Genomic DNA, 20,107 nt, shown 5'->3' with positions numbered 1-20,107 from the left:
TACAATACCAAAAATATATATTTTTTAAGTTTTTCCACTTTTTTATAATGAAACACCTTTTTTAAAATTATAATTATTTTTACATCGCTGCATTCAAAGTCATATAACTTTTTTATTTTTCCATGGAGGGAGCTCTGTGACAAGCTGTAGTTTTTGTTTCTACCATTTTGGGGTACATACGGCTTTTTTGATCACTTTTATTGCATTTTTTTGTGAAGTAAAACGAACAAAATAACTATTTTGCCTCCGTTTTTTAATGTTTTTTGCTGTGCATGGTAAATACTGTGTTCAATTTAAAGAACAAGTCATTATGGACACGATGATACCAAATACGTGGTGTTTTTCTTACATTCTTTATACAATTAGTAGAAAATGAGCAAAAAAGTTTTTTTTTCTTTTTTACATGTTTTTTTTTACACTATTTTTTCTTCCTTTTTTTACACTCTTTACACCATAGCATCTATGATCGCTATGACAAAGAATTGCAGGACTTATGTACTGCAATTCCTTATCACTTGTAATAGCGATCATAGGCAATAGCGTACCGGGATGCAAGGTACTGGCATCCTATTGCCATGGCAACCCATCGGCCCTCCACAATTACATTGTGGAGGTCCAATGACATCACAGAGGGAGTGCCCTCCCTCTGTGAACCCTTTACATGCCGTGATCTATATAGATGTCCTTATGTACCCCCGCTATTGCATTGGGACTCTGGTCATCGGTAACAGCCAGCTCCCACTGCTGGATGGCGCGGACTCAGCTTCTGATCCCGCGCCATCCACAGGGCGTAAGTTTACATCCTGGTGCATTAAGTACCAAACAGCTAGGATGTAAACTTATACCCTGTGGCGTTAAGGGATTAATACTTGCTTTTCCCCATACTACAGATAATTGGCCCTTATAGACTCAAAACCAAGCACTGACTGACACATTTTTTTAAAAACCAGCCTAAGTCTTAAAAAGACATAACTCTTTTACAGTTCAGTTCAGCCTATTATCCTGTAATGTTGATCCAGAGGAAGGAAAAAACCTCCATAAGGAAAAAAAACTATTTTTCTCATCTTAGGGGAAAAAATGTCTTTCCAACTCCAAATCTGACAATCAAGATAACTCTCTGGATCATCAACCCATCCCTAGGAATCTAGTGACTTTAACATAATATTATCATGCTGCTCTCTGCTTGCTGCTCTTACAGTAAAGAACCCCCTTCTATGTTGGTGGAGAAACCTTCTTTTCTCTAGACGTAGAGGGTGCTCCCTTGTTACAGTCACAGCCCTGGGAAAAAATAGATCATGGGAGAGATCTCTGTATTGATCTGTAATATACTGTACATACTGACATAATATGCATATTTAATATACAAGGGCATATGTACTGTACCATAGAGGCAGACCATGTGGCTGCAATGAGGCCTAGCGATGTTTGGTTCTACCCCCTTTCTGACTGGATGGCTGAAACCAGGTCAGGACTTCCCTCTGCAGAGCAATTGAATTGGTTAAAGACAAGGAGGTATGGAAATATTTTAAGGGTCATGGAAAGGGAAAGACCGTAATAAGGGGCCCATTTTTATTTTTGCTATAGGGCCCCTTCGCTTCTATATATGGGAGTATTAATATACATACTATATTTATCCTTCATTCAGATACATAAAGGCTATAGAAACCCTTATTCATGAAAATGCAACACACATATATCTTACCAAGTTCCTGCTGAAAAACATAATGCACTTGCCCCGTGTGTTTTTGCATTGAGTTTACCTTCACATGCATTTAGAAAGCTTCATACTTGGTTTGCAAACTCTCTTACATTCAAGTCACCGGCTGGGGGGCATTCCCAGCACTGATCAGCTGTTCTTTTTCATGACCATGCACCAGCTCAGCTCTTTATCCCCTCTTCTCTTTCAGAAGCTATGTAGCATAAACACGATTACTCGATACTACACAGCTATCTTTCCATCCTCTGAGTAGCTGCTGGTCCCTTTTACCCTCATTGCTGATAAGAGAAGGCACATCATCCAGGAGTTAATTACAGCCCTCTGTAGTAGTAGCTTTCTCTGCTCTTAGCCTTTAATATACATAGTGTATTGAACCTTAATATTCACATATACCCCTAATACATAATTATTAAGTCACCCATTAGCAGTTTTTATTCTAAACTAAATAACTCTTTTTGATCATTTCATTTGTATTGTAGTCCAACCGTTCCATTAGTAATCCGTTAAGTTACAATGGTCTCAGGATACAATATTTTTAACATACCATGGTCACTGTTTGGATTGGCAACACATGTGATTGACAGGAGGAGCTAGCCAATTAGCATGACTATTTCACTGGTAAAGCACTTATACTACTGATTGGCTGTTTGGTAGTGTTTTTCTACAAAACAGTGTGGTACTACATGTTCTGTTCTGCTAACTACATGTGCCACAATCAGCTGCTCCTTTAGACATGAGATCAGGGCGGCTCCATATTATTTTTCTGTTGCACTGTGTGTTCTGTACAGGATCCTGAAGGAGACCCTGTCCTCCACATAGTAAGTGATTTACATTTTCCAGTAGTTCTCTCTAATAATGAACCAGAAGAACTTGCCTTATGTGTATTAGTTATTGGATTAACTTTCTCTAAAATTAATTTTGTATGACTTTTGGTTGACACTTTGGGGGCTTTAGAACCATTTACCAGTTTTGCATATGGTCTCAAGTTACAATAGTTTCAACTTACAATTGTTGTTCCAGTGTGTATCAATATTGTAATTTGGCCACCCGCCTTTGAATCGGTTTTAACTCAGATTTGTCTGTCTTGTGCACGAAAGCCCAAAACTGTACACAAAAGTCCATGTGCGGTCTGCCCAGTGAGCTGTAAAGTAATGACATTATGTTCTCCAGCTTTGCTGCTTTTATCTGCTTTTTACGTACAGTGATTTATTTTTTTCCTTATAGTTTCTTAGTGCTTCTTCACGGCCTGCTTATTTTAGTAGTTTAAATGCTTTTTCCATTGTTTATTGACATCTTTATTTATCTGTATGGTGGCTCAGTGGTTAGCACTGTTGCCTTGCAGCATGGGGTCCTGGCTTCAAATCCCACCAAAGACAACATCTGTATGAAGTTTTTATATTCTCTTGTTAACTTGCTTCCACGCTCCGAAAACATATGGATAGGTAAATATAAATTGTGAACCCCAATCAGGACAGAAGCCACTATCAAGAAAAGTAATATACATGCACTAAAAAAAGAAATGTAGTTATTTCCTTAAGCTTTACTCTCACAATGAATATTTAGGATGCCTTTAAAAAATCCCATTTAAAGTGTACACTTATTTTTGAGAACACTGTCACAGTCAATGAGGTTAAAGCGGTTTTGCCTATAATTAGAAAAAAAATCCTTACCTATTCCTCCACAGGCATCTTCACCTCACCCATCTTCTTCTGGTTTCTCCAGTCCCCTGGGTCACCTCAACTCCAGCCGTCCGGATCCTCTTCTTCCTGTTTTAAAGCGTCCATTCTCAGAAGTCTTCTTCCAGCAGGTCAGTGTACATGCCTAGCAGGGAATGCCAGGCTATTATCAAGACTGCACGTGTGCACTGTCTCACCACAAGATTCATATAATATTGTCGCGAGACAGCACGCATGTGCAGTCTCGGTAATAGCGCGGCATAGGAGTCGGCATTCCTTGCTAGGCAGTGAATGCTATGTCACTAGTGATGTAGCGTACATTGACCTGCCGGAAGGAGGCTGCCGAGAATGGATGCATCCTCAGATGAAGAAGAATATTAGGCTGGCTGGAGGTGATGTGACCCGGGGGACTACAGAAGCCAAAAGAAGATCAGTGAGGTGCAGTAAGAAGACTGATAATGGAGGAATAGGTAAGTATTGATTTTTTTTTATGACAGAACCCCTTTAAGGACATCCAAAAGCTTATCAAACTTTCTCTTTCTGAAGCTCAGGATTTTTGTGGTTCCTCGATAAACATCCTATTGAAAGACAACTGGAAATTTATCATATTATGTTGACTATTCCTTATGCACCCCTACCTGTACCTTTGTTATTTTACCAGGTCTATTGGTAAATAGATAAGTGCAGGTCTCACCTCTTGGAGCGGAACTATCACTAGTATTGTTCTCCAGTGCCCGGGCTCAACTGTACAAGTGGGCAGGGGGTGGTCAAGATTACGGAAGAGCCCAACAAGCTTCACTACTCTGCTTCCTTAATAACCAAGTTCTGGAAACAGCGTAGACCAGCCATGCTCAACTGTTTCTATCCTCCCGGCCACCTCGTACAGAGCAGTGTTCCCATCATGGCCATGTTTGGCTGAAATGGAAACTCATCATTAAGTTCTTAAATATTTAGTAATTAAATCGTTAGATAGTTTAGCTTCAGTTTCCCAATTTATATTTGATAGATATATGAAGACTGAAGGCGACCCCAACTCCCACAACCCTACCAATATGACATTGATGACATGCATGATTGACATTTATGGGCAAACCTATATAATAAAGATGATTTTACCTTCTTGTTTTGGCATTTAGCAAAAAAGAATCTAAAGAAGATGAATGTTACCCACCAGCAGAATGTGGAGGAGTTTACTCTCCTTGGACTGAACAATTTTCCTAACCTGAGTATTGCCCTGTTCATCCTTCTACTCATCGTCTACATTCTCATATTGATCGCCAATCTTCTCATCATGGTAACGGTGTATTTTGACTCCCGTCTCCATTCAGCCATGTATTATTTCCTTAGCAGATTATCTTTGGTAGATCTGTGCTACGCATCGGTGACTGTCCCTAAGATGCTGGTTGACTTTCTATCGAAGACAAACACAGTTTCCCTCAGCTCCTGTATCACACAGCTCTTCTTCTTACACTTCTTTGCAGGAACTGAGTGCATTCTGCTTACCGTCATGGCGTACGACCGCTATGTGGCCATATGCAACCCTCTACGGTATTCTAGTATTATGAATAAGACCATTTGTTACTGGCTGGAAGCGGTGTGCTGGGTCATAAGCTTCTTCCACTCCATCATCCAGATAATATTAACCTGTCAACTGAAGTTCTGTGGCCCAAACCAAATTGACCATTTCTTCTGTGACATCCATCCCTTGTCTGTATTATCCTGCTCAGATATCTTCATCATTGAGATAATATTTGTGGCAAACAGTGGCTTGATATCACTACTATGTTTTATCGTCCTACTTGTCTCCTACATGGGGATTATCAACACCATAGTGAAGACCAGATCTGATGAAGGGACGGGCAAAGCCTTCTCTACATGCGCCTCCCATCTCATTGTGGTCACCCTCTTTTTCGGACCTTGCGTTTTCATCTACTTGAGGCCCTCGGTGTCTTTTTCAGCTGATAAAACAGTGTCGATATTTTATACAGTGCTGACACCCTTATTAAATCCAATTATATATACTCTCAGAAACAAGGAGGTAAAAGCTGCCATCAAGTCCTTCTTGGGGAAGAAACTACTTCGGAGACATTGATTTTGTTTTAAACTATATGTTGTTAAAGCAAAATAAACAAGTGAAATACAATTATCTGTGTGTCTTCTGGAGCTTGGATTAAGGGCCTTTGTACATGGGCCGATAAATCATTCAAACTCCCACATCCAGCAGGTCAATTATCATTCGGTGCAAATGCATGTCCCGACTGAATGACAAACAAGAATTCATTCGCTTCTCATTTGTGGTTCAGTTTATGCATGTGGAAAACTAAATGAAGGATCAGTCCATGTAAATAGGAATGGAGGCGGGCAGGCTGGAATGATCACCACCCTGCTCCACCTCCGTTCACAAGTGTTGCTCGTTCCTATGTATAAGCACAGGAACGATTATTGCTGGGACGACCTGTCGGGCATCTGGCCCAACAAGTCTTCTCATGTAAAAGGGCCCTTAGTCTTCCCAACATTTTGGATGATTAAAGGAGTTGTGCCAAATTTTAAGCTTATTCCCTAGCCACAGCATAGGGAATAAGTGCCTGTTCAGACCCCTGTCGGTCACAACAATATGGGGTCCAATGTCACTCCATTTGTATGTAATTGCACATGTCCACTGCGGCTCCATTCAGCTCTACATGACTGCCGGAGATAGCCGAGTGCTATAGAGTTGAATGGAGTGGAAATGGAGATGTGAAACAGACTCCCATTCTCCTGACTGGTGGAGGTCCCATTGGTGGATAGGTAATAGGCCCAAAACTTAGTCCGGCCCTTAAAAAAATGTTTTTTACCCTATAAATATTGATAAAAAATTAAATTACATATATTGAGTAGTTTCACATCCATAAGAAGTACTATAAGATATTACTAGAAATGAGCGAGCATACTCGTTAAGGCAAACTACTCGAGCGAGTAGTGCCTTATTCAAGTACCTGCCCGCTCGTCTCTAAAGGTTCGGCTGCCGGCGCGGGTGACAGGTGAGTTGCGTCGGGGAGTGGGGGGTAGAGAGTGAGAGAGGGATCTCCCCTCCGTTCCTCCCCGCTCTCCCCCGCCGCTCCCCGCCCCCCGCTGGCACCCAAATCTTTAGAGACGAGCGGGCAGGTACTCGAATAAGGCACTACTCGCTCAAGTAGTTTGCCTTAGCGAGTATGCTCGCTCATCTCTAGATATTACATTATTTATCCAGCATGGTATATTCCATATTACTGGTCAGTAAAAAATAATTGCTGTCCCCTAGTACAGTATGTCCGGACAGCATCCCCACAGCATCAAGTATGTCCCTCACTGTGTCTAGCTCCTGTCCGGCCTGCTGATGGAGTTAGAGGCTGTGACCGCAGACCTCTCCTCCTGGTGACTGCAAACGCTGGGGTAGGGAGGAGAGGTCTGCGGTCACAGCCTTTAATTCCAGCAGCAGGCCGGACGTGAGCTAGACAGTGTGAGGGACATACTTGATGCTGTGGAGTTGCCACCTGGCCATAGTTTCAGGATGGGGAGGGCATAAAGAGAGGGCCCTATTGCTACTAGAGTCACTATTATGGGCACTATTACCTTTGGGGTCACTATTACTATTGGGGGCACTATTACTATTGGGCCTGCTGTTAGTGTTGGGGCCACTATTACTGTTGAGGCCACTACTGGAGGCACTATTCCTATTGAGGCCACTACTGGCGGCACTATTACTATTGGGGCCACTACTGATTGCACTATTACTATCGAGGCCACTATTACTATTGGGGCCACTACTGGAGGCACTGGTACTATTGAGGCCACTATTACTTTACGAGATATTACTGGAGGCACTGTTACTATTAGGGCCACTATTCAGGGGCGCTGTTACTATTGGGGCCACCATTGGGGGCACTATAACTACTGAAAGCGCTTTTACTATTGGGGTCACCATTAAGGGCACTATTATTACTGTAGGCATTGTTACTATTGCAGCCACTACTGAGGCAATGTTACTACTGGGGCCACTACTGGGGGCACTCTAACTATTGGTGCCATTCAGAAGGGGTACTATTACTTCTGGAGGCACTATAACTATTGGGGCCACTATAACTATTGGGGCAACTACTATTATTGAGGTCATTACTGGTGGCGCTGTTGCTATTGGGGCCACGACTGAAAGCACTGTTACTATTGGGGCCACCATTGTGGGCACTATTACTGCTGAAGGCATTATTACTATTGGGGCCATTCCTGGGAGGATTATTATTATCCGGACCATGACTGGGGCTGCTGTTACTATTCGGGCCACTATTGAGGCAGCTGTTACTATTGGGGCCACCACTGAGGGCGCTGTTACTAGTGGGGCCACCATTCGGGGGAATTATTACTGTTGGAGGCACTATTATTATTGGGGCCACTGCTGGGGGCATTATTACTATTCGGTTCATTACTGGGGGTGCTGTTACTATTGGGGCCACTACTGAGAGAGATGTTAGTATTGTAGCCACTACCAAGGGAATGTTACTATTAGGGCCACCATTGGGGGCACTATTAATGCTGGAGGCACTACCACTACTGGGGGCATTATTACTATCATGGGCATTACTGGCCCAGATAGTGTTGTTGCTATTGGGGCCACTACAAAGGGCGTTGTTACTATTGGGACCACCATTGGGGGCACTATTACTACTGGAGACACTATTACTATTCGGGCCACTACAGGGGGCATTATTACTATCTGGGCCATTACTGGAGGCATTGTTACTATTGGGGCCACTATTACTACTGGGGGCACTATTACTATTGCGGCCTCTAGAATAACGGAGGTAGAAAAAATATACGTTGTGATGAGCCGCAGCCCTAACCACACCCCCTTTTTCCTTTGGCAGGTATTTTTTAGTGACAGAGGTTGCAACTCTAGACCCGCTAGGATCTCGACCGATTGCTCGAATAGGGGACCCCATTCATCTTCCAAAGCTGCAGTCAGTGAGCCATTCTGTGCACCTGACAGGGAGACTGGGGTCCACCATTCTAATGGTTATCACAACCTGTACTATACACCAATATGCTATTTCTACTAATGAGAATGACTTCAATATTAACCCCTTAACGCTGCAGGGAGTACAGTTACGTCCTACAGCTTCGGGGTGTGTATGGAGGCGGATCGCGGGGTGATATCACTCCATACAACACAGGTGCCAGTTGTTTCTTACAGCCGACACCCGCCCGCAACAGCTCTGATAAGCCGCACCGCTCATCGGAGCTGTTAACCTTTTAAATGCCGCAGTCAATTCTAAAAGCGGCATTTAAATGCCCCAACTGATGTTCGGGAGTCCCACATTGCCCCCCACGATAAGATCGCAGGTTGCTGTGCAGGTGTCATGGCAGCCGGAGGCTTTCTGAAAGGCCCGAGGGCTGTGATAGCTAGTTGCCAGTGACGTGGCTTGTTAAAATGCCTATCAGATTGCGGTATACTTTAATGCTGTGACATTACATCATACTGCACGAGCGATCAAATCATTGCAAGCTCTTGTCCCCTCTGGGACTAAAAAAAAAAGGTACAAATAAGTTTTAAAAAGTTTTACTAAAGTTTTAAAAAATAGTACAGCAAAACAAAAACTGTATAAGTTTGGCATCGTAGTAATCGTACTGACCCATAGAATCAAGTCAGGTCATTTGCGTTGCAGTATGTACACCGTAGAAACAAGACACACCCAAAATGGCAGAAATTCATTTTTTTCTATTTCACTCCACTTAGAATTTTTTTTAGAGTTTTTCAGTACATTATATGGTACCTTTAATAGCACCATTGAAAAATACAACTCGTCCCGCAAAAAACAAGCCCTCAAACAGAGATGGGGGTTGATAAATAAAAGAGTTATGATTCTTTTAAAAGGAGGGAGGAAAAAAATTAAAATGGAAAAAAAAAAAACGGTCCACGGACTTAAGGGGTTAACATTATACATAGAGTCGCCATAAAATGGCTGCAAAGATGGGGCTTTACTTTAATTTCTGCATATAAACTACACTTCAGGTACAGAAGGAAATGACAAGTCTCAGAGCCTCATCTTTCCTGCTTGCAGGGTAACAGCCTCCAGGGGGCGCTGACAGCCCTTCTCCTGCTTTGCTTCCGATGAGCAGGTAATTGGCTGTCTACGGAAAAATGGCGCGCAGAGCATCTGCCGCGCGCATATTAACTTTTTCCACAACACTTCTGCCCTATTCAGCAATTCCAGCAACCTGATTGGTTGTTTGGGTTGGCTGATTCAGCAAACAACCAATCAGGTTGCTGGAATTGCTGAATAGGAGAGAAGTGTTGTGGAAAAAGTTGACATGCTCCCAGCGCGCTCTAGGTTGCACGCTCTAGTTACCTCATCGCCGCGCCGCGGGACCTGCTCCAAACACGAGAGCGAAACCTCAGCTCATCTTCCTGTCTCACACGCAAGACATTCGGCGCCATTTTGTCGAAGACCAGGACTGCTTCGGGCTCCAGGCTCTCACAGTAAGGAAGTCCCAGAATCTATACCATGATATGACATCTGATTAGTCTGACCAGCCATGCATTGTATCTATAGGGGGGAACTAGAGGAAGTCGGACAATTTCACTTCCGGTTGTCTGCCCCTTGCATATTTCTTAAAGCAGTGACATGTCCCTGTTGTGACAATATGACAGATAATAACATTATTATTACATTAGCATTTACTGCATCAGCAATAAGGCTGGCATATATAACATAGGTTTGGGGTGAGACCTGCAGGCGTAATAATCACTCGTATCCGTATGCCGATGGGCGCTCACTAATATAATTAACGTCTGCGCAAACAAGCAAAATATTTATTGCAAAGAATATTCCTGATGTCGCCATTTAGTGCTTATTATTAGTTATTTGTATACCTGAAGGCTCATAATTAAATGGCGTAGTCCGCTTGTAAAGGCATCATTAAAGAGGATTTGTTTTCTCTCGAAACATGACTATTTTCGGTAAATGCTTGCGTTCCGATTTAATAACATTTTTAGCATTCTGCGTCGTTCCTCTGTTACTCCTCCTGGAAATGTATGGATGAAGGAGCAACAGAGCATTGCAGTGAGGGGTGTGCGTATATCAGCGCTGCCACTGGCCAGGCTGGGTAATAGCGCTGCTGACATGAGGAATAGTGGAGGAATTTACTCATACATTCTCAGGAGGAATAAAAGAGGAATGTCAAGAGGAGATTTCTGAGCGGCAGGGGGTTTGTTCTGTTATGGCCACCTCCATTCACAGTAAAGGCTCCACCACTCTGGGGATCGCGATTTTGCCGCAAGAAAATCGCTCCAGTGGTGCTTTTTCTTGCTGCTGCTTGCGATTTTCTTGCGCATTTTTCTCGCGAAAGACAATAGGAGTTTTTAATGATAAAAACGCATCGCACAAAAATCGTAAGTTCGTGTGTAGCGATAAAAAGAAGGCACCCTGGGTACTGGCGCATCTTGTCTCCACCAGGAGAATGGGTTGAGTAGTAGGGGAGAGCAAGGTGACTCCCACAACAGCGGATTGGCTGATGCACACATTCATCTCCTGCGCCTGTACCCGGTGGTCTTCCATGTGTGCTTCCCGCTGGGCTTCCATCTCGGCTCCTAGCCCCTCTGTAAGCTGTCACTCCCCCCCAGCGTGCTGCAAATTTCTGGTTCCGACCCCGGTGTCAGTTTTCTGCGGTCCCTTCTTCAAGATGGTCCTCCGTCCTGCCATGCAGTGGCAGCGGCGGTAGTAAAATCCTCGCTCCTCCAGACCATGGTCAGCGCTGTGCTGCCATCACCCTCCCGACAAGCAGTCGGAGTGGCAATGGGAACGGCGCTTCTCCATCCGGCGCTGTGCTGGCTCCTAGCTATGAAAGCGGGTGCTCCGGACCCCGCAGAGCTGCCTCCTCTGTCCAGCCTCCTCCTTCCTGGCATGCTGTGGGAGCGGAAAAAGCCGCTCCTCCTGACCCCGCTCAGCTGCGGAGCGCCAGCTCCTCTCCTTAATGAAAAGGCGCAGGAACGCCGGCGGCTTGTAGGGAAGCCGCAGCTTCGGACCCATGTCCTCCACGGTGCTGATGTTGCTCCTGCAGAACACAGCGGCAGCAGCCAATCAACATCTGGGGGCGTGACGCCCTGTTAGAGATCCTGCCAAATCTATGCCTCCACCCATAGTTCCGGTGGAGACAAGATGCACCAGTACTGGCACCGTGAGGGTGGTTTCACACGGGTGCTAAAAATGCGAAATTTTCGCACAAAGCAAAAGCGAGTAAAAACGCAGGAGTATGAAACCAATCATTTTCAATGGTTTCATTCCCATTTGCGATGTTTTCAATCATGGGATGTGCAGGTTTTTTTAAATGGCACACCCACCAATCATCTGTTCACCAGGCCAGCACACTCATGCATTGAGCTGATCTCTGCAGGAAGCAGACAGCTCTGTTCTTACTGCAGTGGGCAGGCTCGGTATTGCAGCATAAGTTCCTACTGAAATGAATGGAAACTTTGCCTGTAATACCAAGCCTGGCCACTGCAGTAAAAACGGAGCTGTCTGCTTCCTGCAGAAATCAGTTCAGGGCACAAACATGCTGACTTATCGGACAGTTGATCAGTGGACTTTCTTGCGGACAGACCCCAGCCAATCTACTATTGATGACCTATCCTAAGGATATGCCATCAGTATTTCATGAGTGGACAACCACTCTAACGGGGTAGTCCAAGACTTTTACTATTCATGATCTCGGATAGGATAGGTCAAGGGGCAGCCGCCGCCCGGATCCCTGCCAATCAGTTGTTCACTAGGCTGACGTCAGTGTGGACAGCACAGGAAGCAGATAGCGCCGTCCTCATTGCAGTGGCCTTGGTTGGTACTGCATCTATTGTACTCATCCCCACAGCATTCTATAGGGGTTTGCACCACATCTAGGTATACAACCGTGTTGGATGTATGTAATGAATTAGACTAGTGACAGCGCTGAAGACTTGATTGCAACGATCCGCTACGTCATATGTAAAGTATATGCTAATAAGCTGCAGCAGGGATCTCTATGTAATAACCATGTAGTCAGCGCTTTATACTGCTGTTTGTTCTTTTACCCTAGTGAATACGGTTAGTGTTTGCAGAAGCTTTATGCTGAGACCTTACACGGCGTGATCTCGGAGGCCGCACCATGTCCCGTCAGGTGAGAACACGCATGTGCATTCACCCATTCTCCTGACACTGATCTCGTAAATACTTGATATCCCCCATGAAATAACAGTTCTGGAGCAGCTCTTATTAGAACTCTGGGCTTCATTGCTCAAAAAAAGGCCCGCGTCACACGAACATCTACGCATTGACCGCGCATTTGCAATGCGTTTCTGCTAAATGGGAGTTGTGCATTTGCGCGTACAAGTGCGTTTTTTACTGCGCTTTTTGTAAAAATCACGCAAAGACGCTCTCAGCCATTGAGATGGCCAATTAGTTTAATGAGTTCAATTTTCTATTCTTCAGGAAAATAGAGCGTGCTGCATATTTTTTGTTAGACCGAAATGCGCACGTCAAATACACGCATATGAATGAACCCATTGAAATCAGTGGGTTCTAATCTTTGCATATTGCGCGCGCAAATACGCCCGTGGGACACAGGGCCAAGGCCAATTTCACAAGACCGTGAAAATAGCGTGAGATTTGTGCGTTGCGAGATGTACAAATCTCGCACGAATATGAACCCCATTCTTTTGACTGGGATCACATACTCAAGCGATTTTTCTTTTTTTAACTGCATCACAATGTGGTAAAAAAAACGTGGCATGTCCTATCTTTGGGCGCTCCCTCGAAACGCACGGCCCATTGCTTTCAGTGTGATGCAAGGTTTCCCATTGAAAACAATGCAAAACAATTGCCGATTGTTCGTCAGTCCGACAGAAAATCGCCTCACATCCACCGGTACATTGCACATGCACGAGTGCGACATTGCGCGAGTTTCACGGCACGATATCACGCTGGGCTGTGTGTAGTTAGCAGTAAGGGCTCACATACAAGTGATTTCAGGCTGTGTATTACGTGTGTATTTTATGCCTGTGTAATACGCAGTGCTAAAAGCCCCCTGACTTATATTGGGCCGTGCACACCTGCCTTTTTCTGCACGTATTACGTCCTATTATGTCCTATTTTGGTGTGTATAATGCACATAATACGCACCATTATAGTCTATGGGGGCAAAAAAAAAACGTATTTGCTGCGTATTTCGCTCGGAATATTCAAACAACATGCACCCGTGTCAGTGAGCCCTGAGACTGTCTTTGTTGCCCAAAGCAACCAATCAGAACTCAGCTTTAGGGATGAGCGAGTATACTCGCTAAAGCACTACTCGCTCGAGTAATGTGCTTTAGACGAGTATCTCCCCGCTCGTCCCTGAAGATTTGGGGGCCGGCGGGGAGCTGCGGGGAGGAACGGAGGGGAGATCTCTCCCTCTCTCCCACCCGCTCTGCCCCGCTCCCCGCCGCAACTCACCTGTCAGCTGCGGTGGCTCCCGAATCTTTAGGGACGAGCAGGGAGATACTCGGCTAAGGCACATTACTCGAGCGAGTAGTGCCTTAGCGAGTATACTCGCTCATCCCTACTCAGCTTTCATCTTGCCAGATCACTTTCAGAAATGGAGCTGCATGCAATTTTCTTTACACACATGAAAAACGCATGTACACTGATGCGGATCATGTGTGAGCGCTGAAGCACATCGCACAGGCATGAAAATCGGAGAAAAACTAGTGACATACAGGTCAGATTGTCACTGACCTCCATCGCACTTGGCTTTGTAAATACGGCCTCCTACTGTCCAATCAGTGTTAACCGTATCAGACTCTATTGACAATTTAAAGACAAGTTGTAAATGTTTCCATTTACAGGAGGAATAACTGAGGGTCCAGCAAAAGTTAGAACAAAGGATACCCCAGAGTCGTTATTTACTAAAACAGACAGTTACCAGAGATTACGGGACCGTGTTCACTCTGTGGAAGAGGATAGATGGGCAGCTGCCAGACACAATTGGTACCGCTTATCTTTGGGGAAAAGCTAAATTAGATGGGGAAAGTTTCACCGAAGTGCGAAGGATTTGGACATCTCTAGCACAGTTGGTGGGCTCTGGCAGCAACTACTGTGCTGAGTTTATAAGGCTAGTATTGGCATAACTTTTCTTTGTTCCACAGGTCCCTGTTATGTTCCATGACGTCGCTGCCTCGTTTACGGAAGAGCAATGGTTGCGTATGGAGCTCTGGCAGAGAGACCTCTACAAAAATGTCATGAGGGAGATACATGAAGCCTTAACAACACTAGGTGAGATTCTATGCAGGGCCGACCGAAAGAGGTAAATGCCCCTGGACTTCCGCCCCTAAGGGCTAACACCACCCTATAAGGGGTACCCTAGTAGGTACTAATTACAAGCCCCTGCGGCTCCAGCACCAGCAGACTTGGATCAGTTACTTGGGCGCTGGTTATACAATATATATTTGTATTGTAGATTTGGAATGCCTGTAAGGATGCTGGCTGGCCAATGGAGGCGGGGTGGGGCACTATTGCTACTGGGATTACTATGGGGGTCCCTATTACTACTGGAGACAATATAGGGAACACTATTACTACTGGACCCACCATGGGGGTGCTATTACTACTGGGCCACTGTGGTGGTCACTTACTACTGGGGCCACTATGGAGAACCTTATTACTACTGGGGCCACTATGGGGGGGGGGGGGGGTCATTATTACTACAGGAGCCACTATATGGGCACTGTTGCTACTGGAGCCACTATGGGGGATAATATTAGTATACAGTCTCAAAATTACAATTAGCCCTTTGAAGACAACCATAAGGCTGATGTGGTCCTCGGTGAAAATGGGTTTGACACCACTCCTGTAGATGATCTGAGCGGATAAAAGCTGGCACACCACCGCCATGAGCTTCATTTGGAGTGAATCTTCAAGGTGTGTCTATTCTGAAGTGCTGCGGTGTTTCAGAATAGAACATACGTGGGTACACTGTACATACCTGTCCCGGGTTCATACTGCCAACAGTTCAGGTAGCATGAGCCCGGTGACAGGTTCCCTTTAAACCCGTTTCCTAAGCTGCACAGATGTGTGTTGTTAGATGCCAGCACAGTCTAGGTTACTAGTCTACAACCTATTGGGAAACGCCACGGTTATGATATATATGTATTATCTCAACAGGATATGCAATCGCTAATCCAGATGTTTTATTTAACATTAAGAAGCAAGATGAGTCGTGTGTACGCATTGACTGCAGGTCTGGAGAAAGGAAAGAGATCCCAGGTGGAGGTAAAATGACTTTATATTTGGAAACTTTGTTGTAGTTTTTTTTTTAGATAGACAATTGTAGATTTTAGGAAGTATTTGCACCTCTTCAGAGGGCAATTTATCTTTTTCAGTAACGAAGTAAGGGTTTGAAATTTTAGACACATCACCTTGCAACAATTTTTAAAAACTCATTTTATTGAACTTAGGCTGTGTCCATACGGGCTACAAAATCATCGCTACAATGTGGAGCCCATAGTTTCCAATGGGTTCTTTCACATGAGCGATGTTTTGTAGCGAGATTTTGTAGCCCGTGCGGATGCAGCCTCGCGGTGTAAAAAAACGTAACAATGCAGGTAAGGAAAAACACAAACTAAGGGCTTATTCAAATGTGCGTATATCATCCGGGTTTTCACGCCTGGCCGATATACGCTGTCCCTCTCTGCAGGGGGCCGGGGTGGGAGCAGTGCACTGAGCTCCCGCCCTTTCTCCACCCTCTTTCCATCCCTCGCCACTATTTGTAATGGGAGGGGGTGGGATGGGGCGGAACCTAGCTCCGCCCTGTTCCGCCTTTTTCATTGCAAACAGTGGTGAGGGGCGGTGAGTGAGCGGGAGCTCAGTGCACTGCTCCCGTCCAGTCCCGCCTCTTTCCTCTGCAGAAAGGGATAGCGTATATCGGCCGGGTGTGAAAACCCGGCCGATATACGCACATCTGAATAAGCCCTCACATATATAAAAATAATTCAATTTACAAGTAACAAATGTTGAAGAGTAAGCATATGGACATAAACAATAATAATAGGGACTATTATTCTCCAGTACTGAAGTGCTGGGTTAAATCTTATACAAGATAGTCAGAATTAGTGTTGAGCGAACGTTTAAAAAGTTTGCTTCAGTCACTTTGCTGAACTTTTGCAAGACGTTCAGTTCAGTCTGAATTAGTCTGAAATAAATCTAAAGTTCACCAAACCCCTAAAACTGCTGTAGAACACTTTCCAAGAGCCATAAATGATAAAGGGCTTTAGACAGTGTTAAAAACCCATGTTCAGGACTAGTGTTGAACAAACAGAACCAGTTTGGGGTAAAACCTTCTTAAAAGCTCGGCTCGGGTTCATGCCAAACAAAACTTTTAGCAAAGTTCGACCCGAAATAGGGTTCTACTGGTTTGGTTCGCTCAACACTAATCAGAATCTTGAGGCTGGGTTCACACAGGGCGGATTTGCCGCGGTTTTGCCGCGCGGAATTCCACCGTGGCAAATCCGCCCGCGGCCGCTAATCTCGGGATTAGCCAGCCATGTGGACGAGATTTCTCAGAAATCTCGTCCACACAGGACGGCCAATCCGCTGCGGTAAGTCCGGCTGAAACCACGGCTGCGGCCGCCGCAGTTTCAGAATATGCAGCATGTCCATTCTTTTTTTCATTCCGCTGCGGCCGCGCTCTCCTCTATGGGAGCGCCGGCCGTAGCGAAAGAGCGAGTGGCCGGGCCGCTTCAAAGCCGCCGCGGCTTAAACCGTGGCGGTTCTCCCGGCAAAAATCTCGCGGTTTTTGCTGCGGCCAAACCGCAAGATTTCCGACGGGAACCCGCCCTGTGTGAACCCAGCCTAAAGCAACCCTCCAGTTTCAGGAGAAAATTTTATCTTGGGACTGAAGGAGAGAGTTATATTACCTGCTGTTGGTCTTCTATGTCGATGCTCCTTTAATCCACTGAATGGCCCAGTTTTAGCCATTCAAAATGGCTGATGCAATCTTCAGACTACCTAATCCCCACAGTGCATTGATACTGTTAGACTACTAATGCACTAGTTCTGCTCTTTGATTGGCCAGTACTATGTCACGTAAGCAGTACTGACCAATCAGAGAGCAGTATGCATTAGGTAGGTAGCAATAGCAATCTTGAATAACTGAAAACAAGATACACGTGTGATGTGGCCACATCAATAACCTACATATCTTGAGTAGATTACATCGCAGTCTATACTATAAAGTTGAAGTCATACCTGCAAGAAATTAACATAAAAAACTTTAACAAAACATTATAAACCTGTGAAATCTCTTGTGCCAATTGGTAGGGGTTACTTGTGAAACAATATGCATGGGCAACACAACTATATGTGGAAATAAAGATGGGAGGGTGTGCATATAAACAGTCCTTTTGGGCCAGTGGAGGTGTATGTCTTGGGGTTCAGACAAGAAGACCTTCAATGTTTCGTATGTACCTTACTGTGTAAAACGGAAATCTACGTGCCTAGTGTCCCAAGTCAGGTATTTTGCAGCCACTTGAGGGTTTGTGTAGCCAGTGCTCCTTCAACTTTGAACTTGTCAACTGTGTCCAAATGTATCTCCAGGAACATTCAGTGCCCTTGCAATCCTTTGGTATCCTTTTCTTGTTTGTGCAAGACAAAAATCTCTTCTCTTGACTTTTTGGACCACTTTCATGAGAAAGCAATATTTCTATCCTGAAAGCAAACGTCTTAGTCCTCAAAGCCCTAGGCAGTCCAGATATCTGATGTGTTCTATATCAAGCACACCTGATGCAACTAATGAAGCCCTTGCAGCAGGTGTGCTTGAGAGAACACCTGGTTTGCAAATGTGCGCTTTTTGAGGGATTCTATTAAGGGAGTTGAATAATTGTGGTAGTCATTCAGGCTGCATTCCCACGAACGTATATCGGCTCGGTTTTCACACCGAGCCGATATACGTCGTCCTCATCTGCAGGGGGGGGGGGGAGGATGGAAGAGCCAGGAGCAGAAACTGAGCTCCCGCCCCCTCTCTGCCTTCTCTCCGCCCCTCTGCACTATTTGCAATGGGGAGAGGTGGAATGGGGGTGGGGCTAGTTCTCACAACTTAGCCCTGCCCCCGTTCCGCCTCTTTTCATTGCAAATAGTGCAGAGGGGCGGAGAGGAGGCAGAGAGGGGGCGGGAGCTCAGTTCCTGCTCCTGGCTCTTCCATCCTCCCCCCTCTGCAGATGAGGATGACGTATATCGGCTCGGCGTGAAAACCGAGCCGATATACGTTCGTGGGAATGCACCCTCAAAGTGGCATTTTGTATTGAATTTGGAGAAACGGCTTGTTATATTAGTTGTGGTGAGTTATTTAAATTGTTCTTGCTTGACCTGAAAGTTTGTTAATTTGGAAAATAAACCTAATTTGCAATTAGGATTGAATAATGTGGACTGCAAATGTATGTCTACAGCTCCTGAGCAGATCCATGTGTCACCCTGAGTACAACTGCAAACAAACCTTATGTAGTCTGATCCTACAGTCATATGTTAAGGCCCATTTACACGAGCAGCACTCCCCCGTAGAGAACGACTGATAAATCACTGAAACTGATTGGAGTTACACAGGACTCCAGAATCAGACTACATAAGGTTTGTTTGTAGTCTGTAACTATAGAGACACATAGCAATGCATGGGAGCTGTAAACAAAGAACGGTTCAATAGTTTTAAACAAAACTTCTTTTTGTTTCAGATACATTGAAGCTATTAAAATAGATGTAAAAGGTGAACGCAGCCTTGTGCCAGTTTTGAAATCCCAAGCTCATTGGCCTCCTGGGTTTTGTCCAGCCTGGTTTTATGATAATATCTTTATCCTGCGGATGGATTTATATTTTTACTGTATTACAAATAGAATCTTACAGTAATATTTAGGAGTTTTGATTTTGTTTCATTGTTTAGATCATCCCGATATTTTAATAAGGATTGAGGCAGAAGACAGCAGGGAGCAAGATGAAGTTTACGTAGAGCCACTGAATGGTGAGTTCTAGATGCAGTTTTTGAGCCTTTTGATGGGTCAGTACTAGAGATAGCGAGTATACTCGCTAAGGGCAATTACTTGAGCGAGCATTGTCCTTAGCGAGTACCTGCCCGCTCGGGAGCAAAGATTCGGGTGCCGTCAGGGAGCCGCCGGGGAGAGCGGGGGGGGGGGGGGGGGGGGGGCGGAGGGGAGATCTCTCTCTTCTTCTCTCCCCCCCCGCTTACCCCTGCTCACTCCCGCAACTCACCTCTCACCCGCGCCGGCACCCGAATCTTTTCTTCCGAGCGGGCAGGTACTCGCTAAGGACAATGCTCGCTCGAGTAATTGCCCGTAGTGAGTATGCTCGCTCATCTCTAGTCAGTACCGTTTACGGAGCACTGAAGGTTGATGCAAATATACTGTCTGAAACTTTTTCCAAAACTAGTGTGTTATGGTCTGCCTTTTTGCATAAATCAGTTGTACCTGTGAGTGCATGAAACATTGTGATCCTTTTGAGGCAGAGGTGGCATGTCTTTACTCTCAGGGAAGAGATAACCTCTGTTTCTCGGGAAGCATAGTCGTCAGCTGACTACAGTATATGGCCACCTTTATTGCTCTTACGTTTGGTTTGGCTGCAATACACCAATGCCCCGATGTCAACCCTCTCCATTTTGATTTCTGTCAAGTTCAATATTACCTCAGCGAAATGTG

The 20,107-nt window shown here is 45.0% G+C and overlaps 2 protein-coding genes across 2 annotated transcripts in view; both read left to right on the top strand.

Annotated features, from left to right (window-relative positions):
* The first annotated feature begins 4,546 nt into the window (after window positions 1-4,546).
* Window positions 4,547-5,485, top strand: LOC136632123 (olfactory receptor 4Q3-like). Its single transcript, XM_066606755.1, has one exon. The coding sequence runs from the start codon at window positions 4,550-4,552 to the stop codon at window positions 5,483-5,485; it is 936 nt and encodes a 311-aa protein (XP_066462852.1). The 5' UTR covers window positions 4,547-4,549.
* A 4,335-nt stretch (window positions 5,486-9,820) lies between these two features.
* Window positions 9,821-20,107, top strand: part of LOC136633577 (zinc finger protein 777-like) — a 45,616-nt gene continuing 35,329 nt past the window's right edge. Inside the window, exons 1-5 of the mRNA XM_066609340.1 lie at window positions 9,821-9,886; window positions 12,475-12,555; window positions 14,561-14,687; window positions 15,576-15,683; window positions 19,339-19,416. Coding sequence (XP_066465437.1) covers window positions 12,544-12,555; window positions 14,561-14,687; window positions 15,576-15,683; window positions 19,339-19,416 — 325 coding nt within the window. The 5' untranslated portion in view covers window positions 9,821-9,886; window positions 12,475-12,543. The remainder of the gene's footprint in view (window positions 9,887-12,474; window positions 12,556-14,560; window positions 14,688-15,575; window positions 15,684-19,338; window positions 19,417-20,107) is intronic.

Source organism: Eleutherodactylus coqui, chromosome 6, assembly GCF_035609145.1.
Source record: "Eleutherodactylus coqui strain aEleCoq1 chromosome 6, aEleCoq1.hap1, whole genome shotgun sequence".
Classification (NCBI taxonomy): Eukaryota; Metazoa; Chordata; class Amphibia; order Anura; family Eleutherodactylidae; genus Eleutherodactylus; species Eleutherodactylus coqui.
Note: the sequence above shows the minus strand (reverse complement) of the source record. Positions and strands in the feature narration are given on the sequence as shown.